The sequence below is a fragment of the Siniperca chuatsi genome, linkage group LG13 (genome assembly GCF_020085105.1).
Source record: "Siniperca chuatsi isolate FFG_IHB_CAS linkage group LG13, ASM2008510v1, whole genome shotgun sequence".
Lineage (NCBI taxonomy): Eukaryota > Metazoa > Chordata > Actinopteri > Centrarchiformes > Sinipercidae > Siniperca > Siniperca chuatsi.
Window position 1 is genome coordinate 26,698,188 of NC_058054.1, and position 25,181 is coordinate 26,723,368.

The 25,181-nt window shown below is 38.6% G+C and overlaps 2 protein-coding genes across 3 annotated transcripts in view; one reads left to right on the forward strand and one right to left on the reverse strand.

Annotated features, from left to right (window-relative positions):
- LOC122886441 (actin-related protein 2/3 complex subunit 5-like) lies at positions 1-10,808 on the forward strand. Its single transcript, XM_044218665.1, has 4 exons — positions 1-281; positions 1,800-1,872; positions 6,163-6,339; positions 7,537-10,808. Exons 1-4 carry the CDS (start codon positions 142-144, stop codon positions 7,597-7,599), a joined length of 453 nt encoding a protein of 150 aa, XP_044074600.1. The 5' UTR covers positions 1-141; the 3' UTR covers positions 7,600-10,808.
- The window catches only part of rnf2 (ring finger protein 2), a 21,170-nt gene continuing 6,460 nt past the window's right edge, over positions 10,472-25,181 (reverse strand). For both annotated transcript variants that reach the window (XM_044218652.1, XM_044218653.1), the window contains exons 4-9: positions 22,457-22,539; positions 22,210-22,342; positions 22,017-22,116; positions 21,407-21,579; positions 14,963-15,152; positions 10,472-14,107 (exon numbers count right to left, since the gene is read on the reverse strand). In XM_044218652.1, the coding sequence (XP_044074587.1) occupies positions 14,006-14,107; positions 14,963-15,152; positions 21,407-21,579; positions 22,017-22,116; positions 22,210-22,342; positions 22,457-22,539 (781 nt within the window). In that variant the 3' untranslated portion in view covers positions 10,472-14,005. The remainder of the gene's footprint in view (positions 14,108-14,962; positions 15,153-21,406; positions 21,580-22,016; positions 22,117-22,209; positions 22,343-22,456; positions 22,540-25,181) is intronic.

Genomic DNA, 25,181 nt, shown 5'->3' on the forward strand with positions numbered 1-25,181 from the left:
CCGCCAATAAATCCAAGGAGAAAGAAGAAGATGCAGTGAGGAAGTGGTAGTGCTGGCTGGAAACTAGACAGTACAGCTGCAAGTATTTGCGGTCTATAACGCTCTATTTTGCGTAAACCAATCTTTACTATCGTGTCCAAAATGTCTAAAAATACAGTCTCCGACCGGTTTAGAAAAGTAGACGTTGATGAATACGACGAGAACAAGTTTGTGGACGAGGAAGACGGAGGAGAGAACCAGGGTGGTCCAGACGAAGCAGAAGTAGACGCTTTGCTCAGACAATATCCTTTAACTTCAAGTGAATAAACAAATTCTCCACGAACACGATTTTTCAAACGGGCACGAGCTAGCCATTAACAACAGTAACTAATGTCAGGGCTCAGCACATTTCTGTTCTGTTGGCAGGTAACGTTACAATGTCTGAGTGCTAAAAGAAGTGCAAAATATGGATTCAACTTCACTTACAGCTTCGCAGTATATTTTGATATATTCACAATATATCTCATTTCAGTTGTTTAGGTTGCAGTCATGTTATGTTGTGTGCTGTTGGCAGAAAACTTCCTTTGAGTAAGTTAGCTTTCAAAGTAGCGTTTCCGGGTGTTCATAGGAGGGTGTGGTCGGTTACTTTTTAAGTTGTCAGTAAAACTAGATGATAGGTAACGTTAGTGTTTTAACCAGACTTTACTTTTAATTTTGTGTGTATGTGTTGTAGTGCATAACGTCAGTACTCTTGAATTATCCAGTATAGTTGACGCACTAGGGTTATGAATAATTAAACCTGATACTTCTCGTTTTGCTTGTATTGCCGTGGTATTCAAATTCTGACTTTTTCGTGTCACATTATCAAGAACATGAGCTGCATGTATCTAATCACTTTACACAGTTTGAGTTGTGCAAATGAAATATGCAAGCTTAACGTGAACAGCAGCTGATATTTTGGATTTGACTGATGTGTTCGCTTTTCTTTTCTTCCCTATTAAAAATCTGTAAATCTGCACATTGGATTCAAATAGAAATCCAAATGAATGCAATAATAGTCCCCTAAAGTGCTGGAAATTTTCAAATTCTCAAGTGAGGAGGGAACCAGGACTGTATGTTGTGAAAGGACAGATCTTAATTTCTGATTTCACCTATTTTTAAGTTGTTTTTTTTAATCTTTCAAGTAGAAGCCTGGTTGTGCTTAAGCTCCTTTTCTATATTCATTTGCAACTCCCTTCCCAGGTGGGCTTTTATTGTGCAACATAATGTTTGAAGTGTTGTTTTCTTGGCAGTAGCTTGAAAACGCAGCAAATTAGAATTAATCGAAACTAATGAATCTGTGAGAACAATACCTATACTGTTTTAAAAACAGTATATATAACGTAAAGATGTTGTTGTACTGGTGGAAATAATGCTGTATTAATGCCTCACTTTTATTTCAGAAGATGTAGTACAGGTTTCACACAGTGTTACCAAAGAGATCACATAAATAAAAAATAAACTAGTTTACTGTTCACTGCTTCCATTCGCTGCCTTACCTTGTTAGATTGAAAGTCATGAGAAACATAAATGGTTCCAGCCCTTCAAAATGATTTATCAAGAACACATAAATATGAAGATATCACATAAACAACTTTTTAAGGGCAAGAAGCAGTGATGCTTCTCAGGAGGAGGCTAAATGAGGAATGTTCCCTCATTCTGTGGTGACAGTGTAGAAAACAGTTTCTCTCATTTCTTTGTTTATTTATTTATTTAAAAAAAGAAATGCACATGTATCTCTGTCCTATAGAATTGTGTAGTCCTTGACTGTTGTTTTGCAAGGGCAACATGAACGCAGCTCTCCATGCCGTGCTAAAGAATCCTCCAATCAACACCAAGAACCAGAATGCCAAGGTATCAGTATTTTTCTTTCCTAATTGCCATTGTGTAAGTGCAATAATAGAAGGTTGAAGATGACAGAGAAAATGCCTCTCCACTTTGAGTCGTGATGTTCTGTTGTCAGTGTTGGTATTAGCAGTGGTAGAAGAAATACTCAGATCTTTTAATTAAGTAAAACTGTTAGTAGCACTGTAAAAAATACTCTGTTAAAAAAGTCCTGCATTCAAAAGTTTACTCAAGTAAAAGTATAGAAGTATTATCAACAAAATGTACTTTCATTTACTTAAAGTATCTTCACAGTGGAGCTCATTTTAACTGCTTTATGTGCTGCTGGATAGTTTAATCTCTAATAATGATCATATTTCATTTGTTGATTATATATTTTGTGTAAAATCTGAATCTGCAAAGTAACCAGTAAAAAGCTGTCAAATAAATGTAAAGTACAATGTTTCCCTCTGAAATAAAAGGGACTGAATCCGTCCTAGTAGAAGTGCAGTACAAGTATACAGTTTCGTAAAATGGAAATCTTCATGTAAAGTACAAGTACCTCCTAACTGTAATTAAATATAATACTTGAGTAAATGTACTTGGTTACTTTTAATTACTAGTATTAAGGAGGTTACTGGTTGCCATGGATGCAATCATTTACTTTGTTTTTTTTCTTCTGCTTCCCTGACATGAACCAACCAGTGAAAAGTAACTAAGTACATTTACCCACTGAGGTACTTGTACTTATATATTTTCATTTTGTGCTACATTATATTTTCACTCCACTACATTTGCAGATTAAGACTGAGGCACAAAACATATCAACTGATAAAATATGCATCATCATAGATTAAACTACCCAGTATTACATAAAGGTAGTTACAATTATAATGTTAAAATTAACATTCAAATGTTGTTTACATGTTAATGTGTCTGTAATAATAATAATAATAATAATACTACAAGTAGACTATATAATAAAAGGAAGCTTTGAATGCGGGCCTTTTACTTGTAATGGAGTACTTCTATATTGCAGTATTGCTACTTTGTATACTTCCTTCCACTACCTGGACCAGATTGTTGCTGCACATTCTCTCTCTCCCTTTCTCCTGAGAGCAGCTTTCTTTTCTTACAGGCAACTGGTTGCCTCGTCCTCTTTTTCCCTCTTTCTTGAATGCAATTTTCTTTTCCTATTAGGGCAGCAAGTAATGATTATTTCCTTCATTAATCGATTGCTTTGTCTATAAAATGTCAGAAAATACTGAAAAAAAGTATCACAATCCCAGAGCCCAAGGTGTCATCTTCAGATGTCTTGTTTTGTCCGACCAACAGTCCAAAACACAAAGATATTCAGTTTGTATTATATAGGACACTGGTGAAACTGACATTTAATTTTCTGTTTGTCAACCTATCGATTAATTGACTAATCGATTCTGCTCTACTTTTTATATTATCATCATTATCTTTGTATGTCTTCATGAGGCTTAGGGGGAAAAGGGGACCCACGTTAGTAACTGTGGCCCTGCTTGTGGGTTCGGGGGGAGCAACAGCAGAAGAGATTGCTTTTGAGTCCTTTGCAATTAATGCATTAATTTCCCTCCCTGTGATAACTCTGAGTGTTTGAATCTCTGGTGTTCAAACCTCAAGGTAACGCGCAATTCATTCATACCATCAGCGTTCATAGCAACAAGCATGTGGTGCGCAACATTCGCAGTGGCTTGTCCACTGATGGAGGGGTGGGGGCTGGCACAGTGACAATGATAAACAAAGTGCTTTGAGGGCGTTTTGTAAGTTACTGCAGGGTGTATATGAGTTTGAACAGTAACATAATTCTATATGTTTCACATCTAAACATCTTAATAAACCTATAGCTGTTAGGGGCCCCTTTTACTTTGAGGCTCCAGGCAGTTGCCTACCTTGCCTAATGGTAAAGTCCACCCTTGAGCACAACTGTGCCTTATGGTGCTTGTGTCTGATGCAGACAGCACACCAACGGACAATTACAATGTGTTTCTTTCTGGAAGAAATCAACAGACCCCAGTCAGTAATCAGAACAGCTAGAATTTAATATTCCAAATAAAGTCAAGATTTTGTTTTCCAAGGAGGCCGTATGACTTTTAGTATCATAGGTATTAAAGAGTGTAATAATCTGTGATGGCGATCACAGTCAATAAGAAAGTGAGATGCCTTCAGTATTTCAGGGGGAAACCACAGCGCTCATAGAGAAGGCAGCTGTTGGATGGGCAGTGGTTTTTACCATCACTTGCTACTTTATCAATGGTATTACCCTGAACGGTGGTTTAAGCATATGTTTTAGTTTAGAGCCAGCTTTTAATAGCTTTGTGCATAAGAAAAGGAAGGAAGTACAGAAAAAACAAAGGGGAAGAAAGTAAGAAATCAGCTGTGCACTGCATAATCATTATGAGATTCCGATGTATGAACTTGAGTATTTTAACATATAATTGGGTACAAATAATATACACCATACAGCAATGACGAAACAATACACACAGCAGGAATTAAATGTAGCATAAATTACTTAGAACAAAAGTATGACATGCTTCAAAATCTTCAAGCACTTATTTTTTTATTTTAATTTTGGATTACCTAGCTGTAATAACAACGAACTTAAACAAAGATGGGAGATTTACTGTAAATAATAGTATGGCACCAGTACTTTGTCCTATTTTTTTCCAATTTACATTTTCCAATTTACAAACTAAAGTGGCTAAACTAATTGTGTTCCGTTGTATAATAATAGCCTTCGATAACTGTGGCTAGTTGCACTGAATGTAGACATCAACACCACCGGTACGACTGAGACAACTCCGCGTCTGCAGTGTTCATTTTTCTGAATCACGGCCACATAGACAATTGCTGAAGAGCACTGCTGTACCCATCCATCAAGTTAGATAGCACCGAATACCCACAAATAGGTTTAGAAAAAATCGATTTTCCGATTCAAATCTGTCTTCATTTGAATTATCCAATATCGATTAATAAAATCAGAGATCGATTTTTGTGTCAATAGGCTGTAGCGTTGTTGTTGTTTTCCGAGCAGAGGCAGATAAACCTGGCAGGGCGCTGGGTGAAGCGCTTGTGCGGTGAGAGAGAAGAACGCTGCTAGCGTAGCTGAAAAGAGAAGGAGAAAAAACACCCAGGTCAGAAAGTGGCGTATACCCGTATTTTTTTCCAAGAATGAGGCTGGGATATAGCCGGTTTCCCCCGAGCTGCAGCAGGACCCCAGCCACCGGCGTTAGTTGTTCCTCTCCAGGAGAAGCTTTCTCCGGCCGCGAAGTGGCGCACCAAGGCTGCCATACTGGAATACTCGGGGGTGCTTCAGATTTGGCTGCTTTCACGTGCTGCTAGCTCGATGAACTCTTTCTTTGAGCTAAAAACAGCACAAAGATGCGCCGAACGTAAGACGAAAAAAGTTCACAAACAGTGCGTATAAATAATAGATAACCACGCAGTATTAAAGCTTGAATAACACTAAAATTTTACAACATATTATTGTAATTGACATGTATCACGGAGGTTTTGTGAGTCGGGTGAAAATCTGCCATTCAGCTATACCGGTTCCCGGGCTCACCGGACTAACCTCTGACTGACTGACTGAGCAGTCATCAAACAATCTATCTTTTTCTTTTAACGCGGAAATAACACCACAACAATATATATGATTATAGGGCATTATTTCAATTTTAAATGTCAAGTTTTTTTCTTAATATCTATATATTCATATATAATATAATGGTTGGAGAAACACTGGGGCGTCTGAGTCAGCTCTGTCATAGGTGATTTAAAGGGTAAGTTCTTAATGTAAACATTTAATATTTTTAATAATGCACCAGGTTGGAGGGTTCCTTGTACAATTTACAGAGAATCTCTTTCATATCCAAGCAAAATTGGTATTGTTACTGAAATGTCCGCAACCGAATCGATATTGAAATCTAATCGGGACCTTGTGAATCGGAATCAAATCAATTCTGGAAATCAGTGGCGATACCAAGCTCTACCTACAAATCAATGAAATGACTTAGCAAACAACCAGTGAAGAAATGCTTATGGCCATTATGTCAGCATTTCTTCGTCGCTGTCATAATCACAAATTTTAATTTTCTGGTATTTGTTGTCTCGGAATGGACAAGAACAAAAAAGGTCTGGGATGTCTGCGTATTGGTCCTGCAGTCTGCAGAGTTCTAATATATTTCGGATCTAAAAAAGTCAGCGGGGAAAGCCAAGTCATTCTGCTACATGTTGTTTGATATACAGTATCCTCCCTGTGTGTGTGTGTGTGTGTGTGTGTGTGTGTAGGATCGAGCAGAGCTACTGGTGGTCAGAGTGCTGAACAGTTTTAAGAGTAGTGACATAGAGAAGGCTGTGGGGTCACTGGACAGAGCTGGAGTGGACCTGCTGATGAAATACATCTACAGAGGCTTTGAGAACCCCTCTGACAACAGCAGTGCTGTGCTGCTGCAGTGGCATGAAAAGGTATGTGGTTAGTAGTAATGAAAATCAAAGTAATACAAACTCCAAATGAAAAACATTTTCTAGATTAACAAGCTTGTTCAAGTTGAGGCAGTGTCATAAGAGCAAGGAAAATTGTGAAAATCTGATTTAATCTGGTTACATTACCACACTGAAACCAATCTGTTCAGTTGTACACATACATTATTAGATATAACTTTTGTTTTAAGCAGTTTTCAACCCTCACATGTGTTCTTGTCAACAAAGCCAAGACAATGTCTCTTCAATAAATTTGATTTTTAACAATCTCAGTCTTTCTTTTTTTTTTTTTTTTTAGTCATGGCCAGCATTTCTCTAGGTTATGATAACATTTTATTCACCTGCTTAATAACTGAAATCTGGTGTCATGGGTCCACCACTAGAAACAGCTTTACAGCAGAAGCAAACAGCAGCAGGAGCAAGGACAAAGGACAGGGCAGGTTTGAAACAAATCCAGTGTTACTCAGTTATCTAAACCACATATTTGGAAGTGGAAATGAAGGTGTTCACACCAGAAATGTTCATTCGTTCTTTTGCTTAGTTAAACTGAGCACAGACCACAATGGTAAGAACGGTAAACTGGACGCGTTTTAAAACCTTTTAATGCTGGTATTTGCAACGCCCAATGTGTAGTGGAGTCCCTGCAACTCCAGTTTCAGCAGTTAAACTGGAAAGTAAAATGATCTAAGTGATAAGACTGATGGCCAAACAAACATACACAAGATAAATGTTAAGTCCTTTTAAGGGAGAACGCAAATATGGGAGAACGCAAAACTCACTTAATGGTAATGCCTTAAAACTTAATCTGTAAGCAAACTACTGTGTAAATATATAGTAATAGTAAATAAACTGTACTTGTATAGCGCCTTTCTAGTCTTCCGACCACTCAAAGTGCTTTACACTACATATCACATTCACCCACTGATGGCAGGTGCCAACTGCTCATCATTACAAAGAAACTAATCCAGTCACACACACCGAAGGCACAGCCCTCGGTAGCATCTTGCCCAAAGACACTTCAACACATGGGCTGGGAGAAGCCAGGATCGAACCACCGACCTTCCGATTAGCGGACGACCCGCTCTACCTCCAAGATGGAGGTACAGCTGCCCCTGTCTGCTACAGCACACACTACACTAGACCTAATGTGCCTTTAATGTGTGTGTATTTGTGTGTCCACAGGCTCTGGTGGTGGGAGGAGTGGGCTCTATAGTTAGAGTCCTGACTGCCAGGAAGACCATCTGATCCTCCCAGAACACACAGAGTCCATCTGTTAACAGACGTTAGTCTGGACAAACACAAGATCACCGGAGCCGAGTATCGGGACAAGCCTCTGCTTTTTCTGTTTTCGGACATGATTCCCATTTATTTTTATACTGAAGCTCAGTGTCTTCCTGATGCAGTTCTTTCCTCTTTTTTTTTTTTTTTTCTGCATTCACTATTTTCAATCCACGTTTGGGATTTAGAAGTGCTGGCAGTCAGTTAGGCAGGTGCTGGCACCTCAAAATGCCTGAGTTTGCCAGCCATGCAGAGAGAACAGACACATTTCAGATGCTTCACTCAGACATATCCTCTCCAAAGCAGCTCCACGCTCCTTTAAACTGCTTCACAGCTGCTCTGATACCTCTGCTGGCTCACTGTACCATCTCTCCTCCTCCACTCTACTTCTTTCCTCCTCCTCCTCCTCCTCTGCAGCGTCTGTGTCACCAGTTTGAGGAAATGGAAAAGATTGTTTTTGGATGGACCAGTCATAGACTGGTGAGCTGTCCAGGGTGTTTCCCTGCCTTTTGCCCAGTGCAGGCTGGGATTGGAGTTATTTTTTCCCCTTATCATTCTAACTTTGTAATAATACTTTTTTTTCTACTTACACCACATTGTTGCATGTAGCCTGGCATTCAGGTTATACTGCTGAAATTTATTTTTATTTTTGTAATGTGAAATGAACAACAAAAATAAAAGTGAAAGAATAAACCTGAATATCTGATTACTTTCCAATCTTACTTTAAAAAAACAGGGCTCAAATAAGCTTTTTGTGTTTATTTAAGGCAATGAATGTAACCTTTCCTTATTTTCTCATACTGTTAGCTTATGTCAGCTTATGTCTAAAATGTATTAAAACCATAAGAAAATGTCATGCCAAAGCTATCAGTTAGGCACATTTGTGGAAATATGTTTACTGAAAGGTGAAGTCTACAGGAGTCTTCTGAGCTGACTGACCTGCTGTAGTTTAATACAGGACATTCAACTGTGGGGCTACAAGTCTGACATTCAGGATTTGTCCTTTAACTCGCACATAAAACAAACTTCAAGGACTGCCTTTATTTTACCTACATAACATTGAAAAATCAGGCAAAAATGATGCAGGAAAAACTAGTCCTTGCATTTGTTACTTCTAGGTCCTTTAAATCTCTCCAGTCGATTGAGAATGCAGATTTCTCTAATATTAGCTTCTCTGCACTGGCTCCCTGTAAACTCCTCCTCACCTACAAAGCTCTTAATGGTCAGACACCACAAAAAGCTCATAGTACCCGATTAGAACACTGCGCTCCCAGAACACGGGTTACCTGTGGTTCCTAGAGTCTCCAAAAGTAGAATGGGAGCCAGAGCCTTCAGTTATCAGGCTCCTCTCCTGTGGAATCAGGTCCCAGTTTGGGTTCCGGAGGCAGACACCATCTCCACATTTAAGAGTAGGCTTAAGATTTTCCACGTTGATAAAGCTTATAGTTAGGGCTGGCTTGGATGAGTCCTGAACCATCCCTTAGTTATGCTGCTATAGGCCTAGACTGCCAGGAGACTTCCCATGATGCACCTCTCTCCCTGTCTGGATCTATGATTGTGGGCCTCCAACTGCTCCCATGTTCCTGCTTGACAACCGCTACTACAATTATTATCATTACTATTTTATTAATATTACCACTACCATTACGATATTATTTAAAAATTCTATGTGAAATTTGTATTGTGCTACTGTATGCTCTCTTACCTTCTGCTCACTCTCTCTCTCTCTACCCAACCGGCAATGGCAGATGGCCGACCGCCCACCCTGAGTCTGGTTCTGCTCATGGTTTCTGCCTCTTAAAAGGAAGTTTTTCCTTGCCCCTGTCGCCAAAGTGCTTGCACTTGGTGGGAATTGTTGGGTCTCTGTAAATCTCTGAGTACAGTCTAGACCTGCTCTATAGGAAAAGTGCAATGAGGTAACTTCTGTTATGAATTGGCGCTAAATAAATAAAATTTAATTGAATTGACATACTGCCCTATAGAAAAACATGTCATGTCTGTGGGAGGAATAAAACAAGTTCATACTCTTGTTTCATAATAAGATAACTTTTGTTGTAGGGCACATTAAACTTATGCACCCACATTAACAATAATACATTCATTCATTCACTTATAACTGCTTTATTGTCATGACAGCAGAAAAAAGCCTACTGTATGTTAAGAAAAAAAGATGCTAAACAGCTGGATACTAATACATAAAAAGACAGTAGTGTTACCACTAATTTAAACCAATTTCAATGACAAAATCTTCCACTATAACATAACTGATCAGGGACCACTCTCAAAACAAAACCCATACATGTGTTTTAATGATTCCCATCTAGGCTTTGTATTTTAATCATCAAATCTTGTCTTGTGTGTCTATGTGGTGTACTTTGTACACAAATCATCTGCAACTGTGGTGGTAGTTGAGGTGGTCTTAGATGCTGAGAGCTCTATACACTATAATATTGAATCCTTGCCCAGTCCTGCATAGGATGGAGTTCTGTGAACAAAGGAATTATCAAAGGTTCCTCTATAGAACACACTAATTAAGAAACTAATGGGAACTCTGAATTAATTAACTTTTGCTTTCAGCACCACAACTTCAGATAGTTCATTTAATCCACTTTTACTCTACAGCTAACAACTATTATTTTTGTTCTTTATCCAACTTGACAATTTCTCTACTCATTGTGTCAGAAGTCAGTTTCATATGGAATGGTAGAAGTGAGACATATGAAATATAGATTTGAATTATTTTATACTAATAGGTGATAGAGAGTAAATGACAAGAATCTATTACCCCACCCAAGATGCGATTTGTAAACCAGACAATGAAAACAGCAACGGCACTGTGTTCTATGTTGAACACAGAGATTTAGGTTTATTGTCCAAACAGAAAGATGCAGTATACAGGTTCCACACACAGACAGCTAATCAGACACACGGTACAAAATGAGACAGGAGTGAAGCTGTTTTTACTGAGTTGTGACTCGAGCAGTTGACTTACACCTCTGACACTTCTATCAGGGCAGTTTAGTTTGTGAAACCTGCCGCTTTCTTTCCTAAAGCTAGAAATCTGATAAAATCCTTTAATTTGTGGTGCCCCTCATAGGTTACGAAAGTCAGCTACACTGACATTACGTTTATCAACTTACTATTTTTTTTTTTTTTTTTTTTTTTTTAAATAGAGACAACTGAACAAACTTCATCTGCTGATGGAGACTGTGAGATGCAGATTTAGTCAAATTAACCCAAATAATTTGGATCATAAAAGGAGCAGTGCATAAATGAAGGGTAGTGGCAGTTTCTAGGTTTAGGAAATTGAAGTACATTCTCACAAATACTGACTGAACTGTCCTGAATTTAATTTAATCAAGTGAAATCATAAAACAGGCCGCATTCTTTTTTTAATGTAGTGAAATATTTATCCAGGAATGTGACAATACTGTGCTCCGATTATCAGGTCACCTGAATATTGGTGATATTAACCCTTGTCTCTTTTTATTCACCACTGTAACCATCAGCTCACGCTGCCATTGAAATGCTGCAGGTGGTATGCCACTTGGATCAAATAAATGAGGTACATTAGAACTGCACTGCCAAATATCAAAAATATGACAAAAACATTTCCAGCTGTTCATGAAACAATAAATGCTGCTTTTGACCTAAAAACATGACATTTTTGTAACAGCAGTGAAAACCAGGCCTTGGTGTTACCATGAGCCCAGACAGATTGTACTGAGGGATTCTTTCACATCTGATACGGGCTGCCAAGGCCTCATTTTAGATGCTGATGCACCAACACACACATCAACTCATCCAGCCACTCATGATTAGTGTATCTGCCCCCTAGTGGCCTTTAGCAGCAGCCATGGCAGTGCCTACAGACCACATTGGACATTATATTGCATTTTCTTTGCAATACTGCTCATCAATGTAAGGAGCTTCAGACATGCAAACCTTACATTTCTCTGCTATGGTTTAAAAAAAAAAAAAAAAAAAAAAGCCTCATGATTTTCCTTACACACAAATTTGTGCATCTTCTTGCCCACTTAAAAAGAACATCATGATGTTTGAGACATGTATGTTTTGGTATGTTTGGCTTCACATTTACTCACTCTTGCTCTCACATGCTTAAATTGTCACAAATTGTCTGGGGTTTCTATCCTTGTGGGACTTTCAGACCCCTCACTTAGCAACATGGAGACTGAAACAAACTGTATTAAAACATTTAACCAAACCCTTGCTTCACAAAAAAAAAAAAAAATTACACTAATGTATGCTGTGATGTAATGTCTGAGCTGTAGATGAAGACAGTTTGGGTGTCATGTTGGTGCCCATTCTTTACAGTGGTGGCAAGAAAATAATCCTGTGACACCCAATCACCCTCCACTGGTGAGTCAGTGGTGATTTAACAGCAAAGTGAGTAGGTTTGTAGAGATAGTGAATACTTTAATGGTCTGACTGACTGTGGTGTTGCACAAATAACCTCCTACCCACCTGCCTCCAATCACACACACTCCTTCCTCTCCATGTTACAAAAGACATTTATAAAAGGACAAGCCATGGAGAGCAGCCACAGATATTAGAGGACAGTTTGTTATTACAGGCGACAGATCAAGACAACAGCTACGAGATTCTCCGTCACAATTCAGGGTTTCCCAATGAGTCTGACAAGTTATTCTGCTGTACACTAAATCCTGACCATATTTTAAAAACAAAAGCAAGACCAGCCCTGCCGATGGTGCAGCTGTATTGTTATCATGTGTTCACACTGGTAGCATTGCAGTCAAAGAGTGACCAGAGATCCATTCATTTGGTGCTCTCCCTTGTTCCCTGTTATAGTGATTCAGTTTCACAGACAGCAGCCTTCCCTGGCAAACAGATTACAGGCGTTCAAACCTTCACCATTCTCTTATTTGACTACAGAGACACTTAAAAAAAAAAAAAAAGTTTAGAGAACACTTGCTACATTATTGGGGGGAAAAAACAAAAACAAGATTTGCCTGCTTCAATCTTTGTAGCTTTATGTCACTACAAAAATGCAATTGGATACGCTTGCACTGCCCACTGCTGGTCAAAACTGACAAGTTCGTCAGTGTGAAAGCACATTTTACATAGTATTCAACATATGGTTTAACAGGTGCTTTCTCAAAGGCCCCTATGCACTCTGTGATAACAGCATGTCACACTATGCCAGATGGGTCTAATAAAATCTTGGTTGCAATCTGTGCTTGACTGTGCAATATCAGTTTAGAGGAATGTCTATGGCAGCAAAGAAAAGGCTGTAATAATTTGAATTTCATAAGCAACTCAAACTCGCTTTGTGATTTTAATCACTACTAATTACTTAATGTTGAACATTGAAATATTTTACTTAAAAATCTTCTGTCTGAATTTATGTGGTTTGAATTTCCCCCTTAAAAATTTCCACTAGCTCATTTCAAGTTGTGCTATTCCAAAAACGTTTTAGGGTTCACAAATTCAGATGGAAAATTCAAGTGCCCAACATTCAAAAACAAGCTGCTCAGATTCAAATGGTCATTTTAAGATAAAAAATTCAAGTCAGTTCTAAACATCAAGTTGGTTGTGAAATTCACAATGAAAACGTTTAACTTAAATATTCAGGCTAACAACGACAATCAATCGAGCCTATCTGATTGATTTCATTCTGTCAGTCATGTGATCCAAGAAAGACAAGTTCAGATGAGCAACTAGAACCCCGAAATTTGTGAAAAAAATTCTAGTTTTTAAAATTGCAAAACTTGAAATGACCTGAAAATTTCAAAGAGGGGAATCAAATCACATAAATCCAAATAGATGGTTCTGAGAGTAAAATATTTCAATGTTACAAATTCAGTGGTATTTCAATTTCAACATGAGGTATCAGTAGTGATTACATTTCACAATTAGGTTTTCAGTTAATTATAAAATTGTAATTATTATGACCTTTATTTGTTCCCATACATGTCAGATTCATCTTATGTGAGCATGTCCTGTTGAAAAGCACATGGCCATGTGGTATCTATGTGTACATGTCTATGGGCATTCACAATGTTGCCATCCGCCAGTGTATTCTGCATCATTGTATGCTATTTTCCGAGCAGCAGTCCCATTTTGACAATATGGTACCTGCTGGCTGCTGTACTGATCTAATACCTTCTACAGAGAAAAAGATAAAAAGAGACACAGAAAGAAACAGAATATAAAACAAGTTTTTTTCTTTTTACAAGAGTCCTTTTGAGGGTTTCACCAACCCCTCTCATCTCCTTCAGACACACACATTCCTCTTCTTGTTTCTGTGTGCGCAGGTGTAGCCAAGTTCATGTGTTTACTTCCTACTGGTGAGTGCATATGTGTATGTATGCGTGTGTGTTTTTAAGTGTGACTACTTGTGTTCTTTAGTAGGAGCAAAGTAAAGCTCCATGGGTTTGTTCACCTTCCAGTACTTTTCGCTGACCAGCTCCAGAGAGAAGGAACCGTTCAGAACCTGTGAACAGAGTTTAACAGTTGAAACATCCATGTCGTCATGGTTTCCCACACTGACCATGACGATTTTTTATAATTAACCTCTTCCACTCCTATTTTTATCCTAAAGTCTTTGCCATTCCATTCCTCTGTAGCTACATTGTTCTTTCTCAAAGGATAAGCAGACTGGTTTAAACTACATTTGAATCAAATGCAAGTGCAGAACAAACTACAAAATACCTTCTGCTGCTATCTACAATTTCTCAGTTGAAATAATTACCTGATATTACCTTCTCTGTATGCTTCTACATTTCAAGGAGATTCTAAGGAGAAACATAACACCCTGTTTTGGTTTGAACATGCCCCTTTTATATATTTATAAAGTGGTTTCAAACCTAGAATGTTTTAGGTATTGGTCGAGAGGATGCAGATTTACTACAGTTCAGTTCAGTGATACGGCGTATGATGCGAAGTCACAGATATTTACTTATGCTATTTGTTTATTTTTCAACTTCCACAAGTCTGTAAAAGGAAAAGCACAGGTGTTACTAATAACATTAAAGATGACTCAGTTGTTCAGTGTTCCATTAAACCACAACAGCGAGCCAGAATGAACAATAGCAGGACCCTGAAACTGAAGCAGTTAAATTGCATTCAGCCATCATTCATTTTATTACTAACACCTGTGCGTTTCCTACTGTGACATGTCAATGTCTTCTGTGAAGATGGCCTATTGGAGAATGTACAGGAATAGTGCATTAATGTACAGTAGTCCAGATTGGAAAAATTATGACAGTAATCACATAGGGTAAGTATAGTGAGTGCAATGCTGTTTTTGGTGTATAGATGATCACCGTCTGTGCATGTGTGTACTTACAGTGAACTGGTTTCCAGCAGTAGGTATGTAGATGGTGTACTGTTTCTCTGAAGCTGCCTCCACATTAACAGGACTGGCCTCCGCGTTTCTTCTCAGCTCCTCCAAAGCCAGTCTGACGGCCAGGTATTTAGACAGGTGATCCACTGTAGCGTTACCGGACGTCTTGATGTAGCGAGGTACAAACTCCACACTGTAGACACACACATACATTCAAATATGTGTAAATGAGCAGGTCGGCACAGCTGATGAGTACATAGTAACGACATAGGATATGGATGTGGTTAGATGCGCTCTGTTTGAAAATTCAGGGGGAGTTTGGTGAATGCAACAACAATGACAAATATTGCTTTAAGGTGCTTTGTTTTGAAATTGTGTTGCAGGAAGGGTTCCTGCTTATCTCACAAAAGTACAAACACAACAACATGCAGTTACAATACACAACAGCTGTTGAATGGCTACTTTCTGTGCACTTTTGTCAAAACAAACATTCCCACATTAGATAAGAGGTAGTAGCTAGATTTTAAAGCCATCACATTTAGTCCAGCTAACATTAAGCATGATCAAAATACCAGTTTGAAGTTTGGGTGTATTTTGGCAGTATTCTACCCATAATACTAAAACTGTTTACCCATTGTGCACAGGTGGGTGTATTGTGCTTGGGTTGGTTAATTATGTAAATGTATTAATATGTAGTTAGGGTATGCACTGCTCAACTGCTTAGGCAAGGCAGCTTTATTTGTATAGCACATTTCATACACTGAGGCAATTCAAAGTGCTTTACAGAGTAATAAGATGTAAGGGTCTAAGGGTCCTAGAAGGTTCATTTGGCACAAGTAGGGCTGAACGATTTTGAAAAACTAGAGAAGCAATTTCTGAAGAAATTGCGGGTGTGAATGCTGGCTGTTGAATGATACATGCTGAACAATACCAATAATGTATGAAAAATTTGGAATATTTTAAGGTTTGTTGAAAAGTTGACGGCAAACTACAATGCTGGCTTTAAAAGTTGAATAGTATCGCTAATGTATGAAAGATGTGGAACATCAGAAGGTTTGAATGGAGGTCTTCATCATCTTGGGATTTCTGAAATGACACTGTGTGTGTGTGTGTGTGTGTGTGTGTGTGTGTGCGCGCGCGTGTGTTTGTGTGCTTCTGTGTGAGACCGAGGTAGATTTGAATTGTGAATTAGGATTCTTTGTTTCTGTCCAGTTTAAATGAAGCGTGTTTTAAAATTGTCTGTGAGGTAAAATTACTGTTTTTCTCAATGGAGTTTGGTGGGCTGTAGCTACCATTTGTTTTGGTCTGAGATGCTGGTTCTTTAGTGTGCCATTTAGTGCCAGTGAATGCCGCTTACAGCAGTGGTTCCCAAACTTTTTTGTCAGACGCATCCACACAGCCCCATCAGATGGGCTTAAGTACCCCTTTGATAGATGGGATGGCTTTATGATATTGTTCAATGGTATTTTTCAGTAGTTTTGGCCAAGTTTGTAATTGTACTACTACCATATTGAGTGACAGAAACTGGTTGTTTCAACCATTTACAGTATGCTATCTTTTTAACTAGTCTTTCTGCAGTCTTAATCAACTTACAACTGACTCAGGTTGGTGGAAAACTGAGGCTGTCTTGTGCAGATTACCATAGTTGGTAAGTTATTGTGACAATAACTATAAAGATCACAATCACACAAATTTGTACTCTTACTGTGTTTAATTTTTCTCCTAAAGAAAAATATGTGGATATATATCATCAAATTAAAATTTCTATATTTTCAAATTAGCTGAGCTGCATAATTTTTCCACGTACCCCCTGGTAACTGTACCCCTTGGGGTACAAGTACCAATGGTTGGGAGTCACTGGCTTACAGGTCCAAATGTAGAAATTAACTGAATCATATCACAGATGTCATTAAAGAGCTGAACATTTTGATATTTGAATGGTTTCTGTAGCTAAATGGATGCAGGAGTAGTTGAAATTGAGTTTATTGGAGAGAGAGAGAGAGACAGACAGACAGACAGGAAGTGTGAGAGACAGAGAGAGAGAGACAGAAGGACAGAGAAACAGACAGAGACAGGGAAGAGACTACAGACAGTCAGACCGAGAGAGACAGAAAGAGGTAGGGGGGTGTGTGTGTGTGTGTGTGTGTGTGTGTGTGTGTGTGTGTGTGTGTGTCGCGCGCGCCAAACTGCACTAATTAGCTCATGTCAATCAGCTGTGACTCCCCTGAGATCCAAGGTTGCCCTGGTGATGCTAACTGCTGTGTGTGACTTCTGGCTGAATGAGTTCATTTCATAGACATTTTAGCTGAGGCGCACCACGCAAATTCCTGCTTCTAGCTCAAAGACCGTAAGTCCGATCGCTAAAGTTAAACTACTGTAAGAGAGAACACGCTGCAGAGGCTGTGTGAGATTTGTGTGTAGTGTCAAAAAATGTGGGATGAGAGCAGGTCAGAAATCTCCCTGTTTCTGCCTCCTTCCTGAAAATTCTGGTCTCTCTTAGTAAGCAAGTCTGTATGGCAGTTGGCTGGTACTGTTGTCACTTTGAAACTGACTGTGCCATCTGTGTGAGTTTGTTTGACTCCATAGTTACATGTCTATGACCAGCACAAATTTTCCCAAGTTTTGATGTATAAATTATGTTGTATGAAGAGTGAAAATTGTGGGAATGAGAGCAAGTTGAAGAGAAGATTGAGAAAATATCTAATTGTGATTATCTATTGCGAAATTGCAATTGTGATATTAGAGGAATGATCATTTTTACATCATTATTCTCATTGAAAAACATTAAAATGATTATGGTGGGATTTTTGCAGGATCTGTACCAAATAAATATGTTTTCTTAAGTCTGTAGCACATGAAGTGTAGGCCAGGACATCTCTGCAGCACGGCAATATTTTATTTAAAATGGTATTTTGAGACACATTTCGTGCTTAAAAAAGGTATCATATGTATGATTCTGAAGCATTTTATGTATTAATCACTTTTTATCACTTTCTTGGTTGCCTATAACAGAATGTGGACTGATTTCTATGTAAAGGACTCGGGGCAGTTTTTCCCGCGAAAATCCAAGGATGTGACGTTTATGCGCTCTCCCGAGTGCCTTCTCTCTCTGCTTCCTCACAGTGTACGACACTAGCTAACGTTAGCTTAGAAATGGAGTCCGCTAACGTCAACAAACAACCGACACCCACTACAACAGAGAGTTCAAAGTCAAAGCATATATATAAATATATTGTGATATTGTGGTTTTAGCTGGCTAATGTTAGCTTGCTTGCTAACACGGACGAATTGCTAGCTAGCTAATGTAGCAAAACACTGTCTTAGATGGTTAACAGCTAGGGTTGAAGCGATTCCTCGAGAAACTCTAGTAACTCGATTACTAAAACTCATCGATGCAAATAATTTGTATCGAAGCTTCGTTTAATCCATATACAGTGCATGTGTTTCACATGGATGATTATTACAAAAAGGAGGGAGAGAGAAAATAGTGAAGGGAGCAGAGAAGAGACAGGCCAGAGAAAGCGACAGTGTCCACGAACACTCTGTACAGTGTGTCTATTGTAAAACCTACCACAATAGCACTACGCCTATAAATTAGCATCTCAGCAGAAAGCATCCAGTCTACGCAATCAGTTCACAGAGTGGACCCGACACAAGTATATGAAGGCTAGTAAAGAAGGTAAGCTACGTTAATTATAGCTATATGTAATGGCTTAGCTAGGTTTTGTTTAAGAAAATAACCAGAGAAAATATAACGCTGCGGTCAATTTGTGACAGCCTGAGCTTCATTCATTCAGTTTTATTTATATAGCGCCAATTTATAACAGAAGTTATCTCAATGCACTTTTCCTATAGAGCAGGTCTAGACCGTACTCTTACGAACAAAATTAAGACTTTGGAGTGGCCTAGTCAAAGTCCTGACCTGAATCCTATTGAGATGCTGTGGCATGACCTTAAAAAGGCAGTTCATGCTCGAAAACCCTCCAATGTGGCTGAATTACAACAATTCTGCAAAGATGAGTGGGCCAAAATTGCTCCACAGCGCTGTAAAAGACTCATTGCAAGTTATCGCAAACGCTTGATTGCAGTTGTTGCTGCTAAGGGTGGCCCAACCAGTTATTAGGTTTTGGGGGCAATCACTATTTCACACAGGGCCATGTAGGTTTGGATTTTGTTTTCCCTTAATAATAACAACGTTCATTTAAAAATTGCATTTTGTGTTTACTTGTGTCATCTTTGACTAATATTTAAATTTGTTTGATGATCTGAAACATTTAAGTGTGCCAAACATGCAAAAAAAATAAGAAATCAGGAAGGGGGCAAACACTTTTGCACACCACCGTACATGCTTTTATTAACTCTCGTTTGGACTGTTGTAACTCTCTTTATACATGTCTGAGCCAACAGAGTTTACATAAATTACAGCTTGTCCAAAATGCAGCAGCCAGACTCCTCACTAAAATGAAAAAAAAGAGACTACATTACTCCAATTTTAGCTTCTCTTCATTGGCTGTCTATAGAATTGAATTCAGTTTAATTTATATAGCACCAATTCATAACAGAAGTTATCTCATTGCACTTTTCCTATAGAGCAGCAAATCTTTTTTTTTAGCAAATCTTTTGCACGGCGCAAAATACTCCAGCGGCTGTATTTGTGCTAGTAATGCGAGGCGAAAATCTGCTTTGCATTTGGTCTGAACACACCTTTAGTTATGAGAGACAACGAGTCAAGGTGAGAGCCTACATTCTGTCTTTCTCTCTGTGCTCCAAAGACAATTATCTCATTCTTATCACTGTTTAGTTGGAGAAAATTTAGCCACATTCAGTCATTGATTTGTTCGGTGCAGTGACACAGAGATTCAATAGGTCCATAGTCACCTGGTGCAAGTGATAAGTAGATTTGCTTGTCATCTGCATAATTATGGTAGACTACTTTATTATTTTGTAGGATTTGGCCTAAAGGAAGCATAGATAGTGAACATGAGAGCTCCCAAAAGGAACCCCGCAGGTCATGGCTATCTGCTCGGACACACAGTTTCCAATGGAAACAAAAAAGGAGAGGGCTTGGAGAAAAGTGAGCGAACAGAAAGTATGAAGATATGACTTGAACCACTTAAGGATAGCTCCAGAGAATCCCACCCAGTAACAAAAGAGTTACCCCTCTAGGATCAATTAAGTATTTCTGATTTTCTAATCTTTGTAAAAGAATTGTATGGTCCACAGTGTCAATGGAAGCACTAAGATCCAACAGTACTAAAATAGAGACTTTGCCTGAGTCATTGTTCAGGCAAATGTCATTTAGTGTGATGTGATGGAGCAAAAATCCTGATTGAATGTTATCAAGGAAAAAAACTTTTTCCAATAACTTTCCCTAAAAAAATTAAGTCTGATATAGGTTGATAGTTATCCAGTACAGTAGCATCAAGACTTCTTGATAATACTGTATCAAGAGGCTAGGCTTAAAGACTACTATTACTTTTTTCACCAGGCTGCTCTAAACTAACTATTTTAAGGAAGCTGGTGGGTAAAACATCAAGGCAACAGGAGGAGGATTCGAGATTGTTGTCAATGGGATTAAATTGTGTCATACCTACCAAATTACTTCTGGAAGACTGCAGTGATGATGCTTTTTTTGTTTGGCATTGAGTTAATGGCATGTCTTGTCTGATGCCTTGAATACTGTCATTAAAAAAGGATGCAAATGATCTACATTTGCTGATAGAAACTATTTCCGGGGATTTTTGGAATTGGAAGGGTAGTTATTTAGCCATTGAAATAAAAATGTTCTTTATATTTGCCATTTAAAAATGTATTCAGGCACAGTTAAGCATTAGTATAGTTTTAAATGTATCAATTTTGCATTAGTACTGGGAAGAAAATTGAAACAATACCCATCGCTACAAAACAGTGGACAGATTTCGCTGATATTTGATTTATGAAATGTCTCTTCCTCTTTCGCCACAGCAAACAAAAGCACTTTAGTCCACTCCTGATTTATATTTGTGAGCAGGCCTGTCACGACAACTTACTTTTGTTGGACAATATACTGTACTGTCACAGAAATAATTGCAATAAATTATATTATTGTCATTTTAAGGCCATTTTATGCCACTGATTTGCACTCAAATAAATATTAAACATTTGGCACATGAGTTGACTATAGTGTCATTTGTTAACAGGCAATATAGTAATGGTAGGGAAAACCCTGATGTTTATTCTGGCATCATGTTGGCTAAAATGTAAAAAAAAAAAAAAAAAAAAAAAAAAGAACATGTAAACACAATGGGCAATATCGAGGTAAGCAAAAATGATCAAAGTAGATATCATGACAGGAGATAAATACATATTGTATATATTGTACGATAGGTCGATAACATGATCATTGTGACAGGCCTATTTGTGAGACCAGTATGAGCCTTAATTCGAGCTATACGTGTGTTACACTACCTGTTGTGACCGTCATCCTTCTCCATCAGGGTGGGATGTGGCCTGAACACCAGTTCTATTTCGCTGGCACCGCCATCGATCACAGAGTCCCCACCCCCGTTCTCAGCAGCGTTATCCATGTCCAAACCACTGTCATCACTTGTTTTGGTGCGCTTAATGCTCGGACCTGCCTCCTGGGGGAAAATGTTCAAACACCACACCAGAAATAGAAGTGTGCTTTTGAAGACAGTCTCATGCATAACTCAAGTATGCTTATATTCACATCCTGTAGTTTTGCAATTGTGCCAGCGATTACCATGCTTTACTGTCATTCAAAGCAATGTGCGTTACAACAATTCTTCCAGAGTCTCACCATTACACTGGTCTAGCGCAACACTAACTGGGCTCCAAAATTGAACCATTACACCCAGTGTCACTAAATACTTTCACTGGTCACACCATTAAAACTGATATCGAGCAATGTTTCTACGGTTTGGCGCTTCCTTTGCTTGTTGCATGTATTTTAGCATAAAAATAAGTACTAGTGTGCTTTAATGTCAATGTTAGTAACTGAAACACAAAATGCACAAATGTTGACATGTTTGATAATGTGTTAAATGTCACAACATACCTGGTTGCTGTGGACAGAAGCGTTGCTACAGTGGGAGGAGTCTCCATTGTCCTCAGCTCCACTACCATTCTCCACTGTATGTCTCTTACCACGCTGCAGTCTGACAAAAACAAATACAAATCAAATTTATTAGAGTAGACAGAGTTTTAAGTGTGTATTTGCATTATTTGTGTGTTGAGATTGTTGTGTTTACCTGGTCATAGCCTGTATCTTCAGCCCTTCTTCTATGCTGTGGGACAGGGCTTGCTGGTTGTTGTGTTTGCTAATGCGGGCCAACACTCTCTCCTGGTGGGCTTCATACTCGTCACGGCTGGGATAAATCTTACCTGAAATGGGATATTTTATAATCATTTTGACTAACTAAATTAAGACAATTTTCAGTTGATCCAGAGTTTGTGTGTAGTGATTAAACCTCCTTGAACCCTTGTGTGGTTACTTACTAATCAGAGCATCAAAATTAGGGTCTGGACGCAGCGACCTCTTGGACACCAGCTTCTTACGACAGGTAGGACACTCTTTATTACTGCAAAGACAGGGAGGATAGACATTTTGAAACATTCATCGATATCATCAACTAAAACAATGGTGCCGATGCACAATGTGGAATAGTCTCATTAATGCAACACATTTCAAATGTATTTAATTTCTGTCTGGGTATGTTTAAATCAAACAATACACTTGAAGTGAACCTCTGAAAAACTAAATGATACGAGTCAAACCTGAATATACACAGGTGCTTCAAACTACATGTGGGTACTTTAGAGCACACTTTGCAAGACAATCCATAACTGATCTACACAAACCTTTTCTTTAACATTTACTCAGCACCCTTTTAGAGAGTTTATGTTCAAAAGCACATTAAAACAAACGCCACCACTTACAGGAATAAGAGGGCCGCTGACTAACGACTTAAGTGCTTGTCTAGGCTCATGCATGTTTTTGATGACAAGTGTAGTAACATGTCATTTGCCATGATCTAATGGTTGATGACGGTAACTAGTCCAGAGCCAAGATGTGCAGAGCTGAGAAGACCTGATTATCTGACTTTAACAGTGACGTTGTATAGGCCTGAATATATTATTTGGTGAATAGGTTCACATTTTTTTCAATACTCACATGCCCATATGTACACTGAAAGAGTTATTGGTCGCTGTAATTGTTCCTCCTGTCCATACTGGCCGTGAAGAGATCCCTCTCTAAAGCAATTTAAATATAAGCGATGAAGGACAAAATCCACAGTCCTCGTTCTGTGTATAAAAAAAAAAAAGACTTCTAAAGCTAATAATTTGCACAGAAAAAGGACTGGATTTTTTTCTCCCATCATTTACACTAAAACTGTTTTAACAAGGGATTTCTTTGTGGCGAGATGGACAGGAAGAACAATTAAACCAACAGTACTTACATTGTACATTTGGGCATGCGAGTATTGTTTTAAGACATACATGAAAAAATGTGAACCTACCCTTTTGACAATAATGCTGTATCAAGCAACTTTCTTTAAGAGGCAGAAACCTCAGGTAGAACCAGACTCAGGGTGGGCGGCCATAGGTCGGTGATTTTATGTTTGTCTCACTATGCAGGTTCATTTTTATAGTTTCTTGCGTTCATTTCATATAAGCTGTTGATGTCATTGTGTTAACAGAAACATGGTGTCAAAATGAACTGCTCACTCACTGTCCTCTGGGATATAATGAATTCATCAGGAATTGAACCTGATGTCATCGACCAACAGGGCACCAACCATTTAAAGAGTTTCCCCTCTGGGATCAATTTCTGGCATTGATTTCTGGTATTTCTGATTCTGATGTGTCAGTCTCCCCTGTTTACCACACCATCACCCCTTAGAACTCTAAAATAAACTAAAGTGGCAGGGAGGTAGTGCAACTCTGTCGGGCCTTAGGCCTGTACACAGTTAACGGTAGGTTCAGAGGGGATTCTTTAGGGAGATTCACATACTCCTCAGCTCTTGGGTAGTAGTAGACTATGCAATCACTGACATGGACCCTTCCACTATCAGTGCATTCACTGTCAGGCAGCAATCGCCCCCTTTCACACCACAACTAAATAAATGTGTTCTTTAAACTCTCAGGTCAAATGAGTGACACAAAAAAAGGAACCCAGTAAGCTGTATAAATTACACCCTACTTACAGATGGGCCCAAGACAGTGGAGACAAATTCGTCATGGCCGTGAACTCACCTGATCTGATGAATGACATATCAGTATATAACCAAAGTCAATATGTCCCTACCAGAGATTGTGTAAAAAAGGCTATTAATGATATCAATAAGCTATTTTATAAGGCAGCTATTAAAGCTAACCTTATAAAACAAAAATGGAAGCCTATTAAAAAGCAAAAAACAGACAAATGGTTTGATCAAGAATGCAAGACCATCAGAAAAGACTTGAGAAAAAAAGCAAATGAAAAACATCGCCAACCAAACAACCCAGCCTTACGCATTAGGTACAATGACATTTTAAACAAATATAAACGTACAATTAGGAACAAAAAACAAAATTATACCCACATGAAACTTAAAGATATTGAAAACGCCATTAATCAAAATCAATAGGATATGTGAAATAACTTCAACACAAAGCAACCGCAAGCACTACCCATCCAAAATGGTGACATCTGGAGAGCACATTTTGAAAATCTGTACAAAGACATACCACTAAATCTAATTAATTCAGAACAATGTATTATAAAAGAAAACTCCAAACATTAGAAGAAACAATTAAAGACAACCAAAACCCCTTGATTTCCCAATTACTTGGGAAGAAGTGACCACACAGACAAAGTCTCTCCAGCCAAGGAAAGCTTGTGGTCCAGACAGCATTAAAACGAAATGCTCAAATGCAGCTCCCCAGAGATGCAGGGTGCAGTGTTGAAGTTGTTCAATATCTTATTACAGTCCGGATGTTTTCCCGACATCTGGTGCAAAGGGCTCATTTCCCCCATTCATAAGAGTGGGGACAAATCAGACCCTGATAACTACCGTGGCATCTGTGTCAGCAGTTGACTAGGTAAACTATTCTGTAGTATTCTAAATAAAAGAATACTAGATTTCCTTGAAGAACATGCCATCTTGAGTAAATATCAAATTTTCTTCCTCCCAAAACACCACACAACTGACCACGTATACACCCATCACACACCCCCACC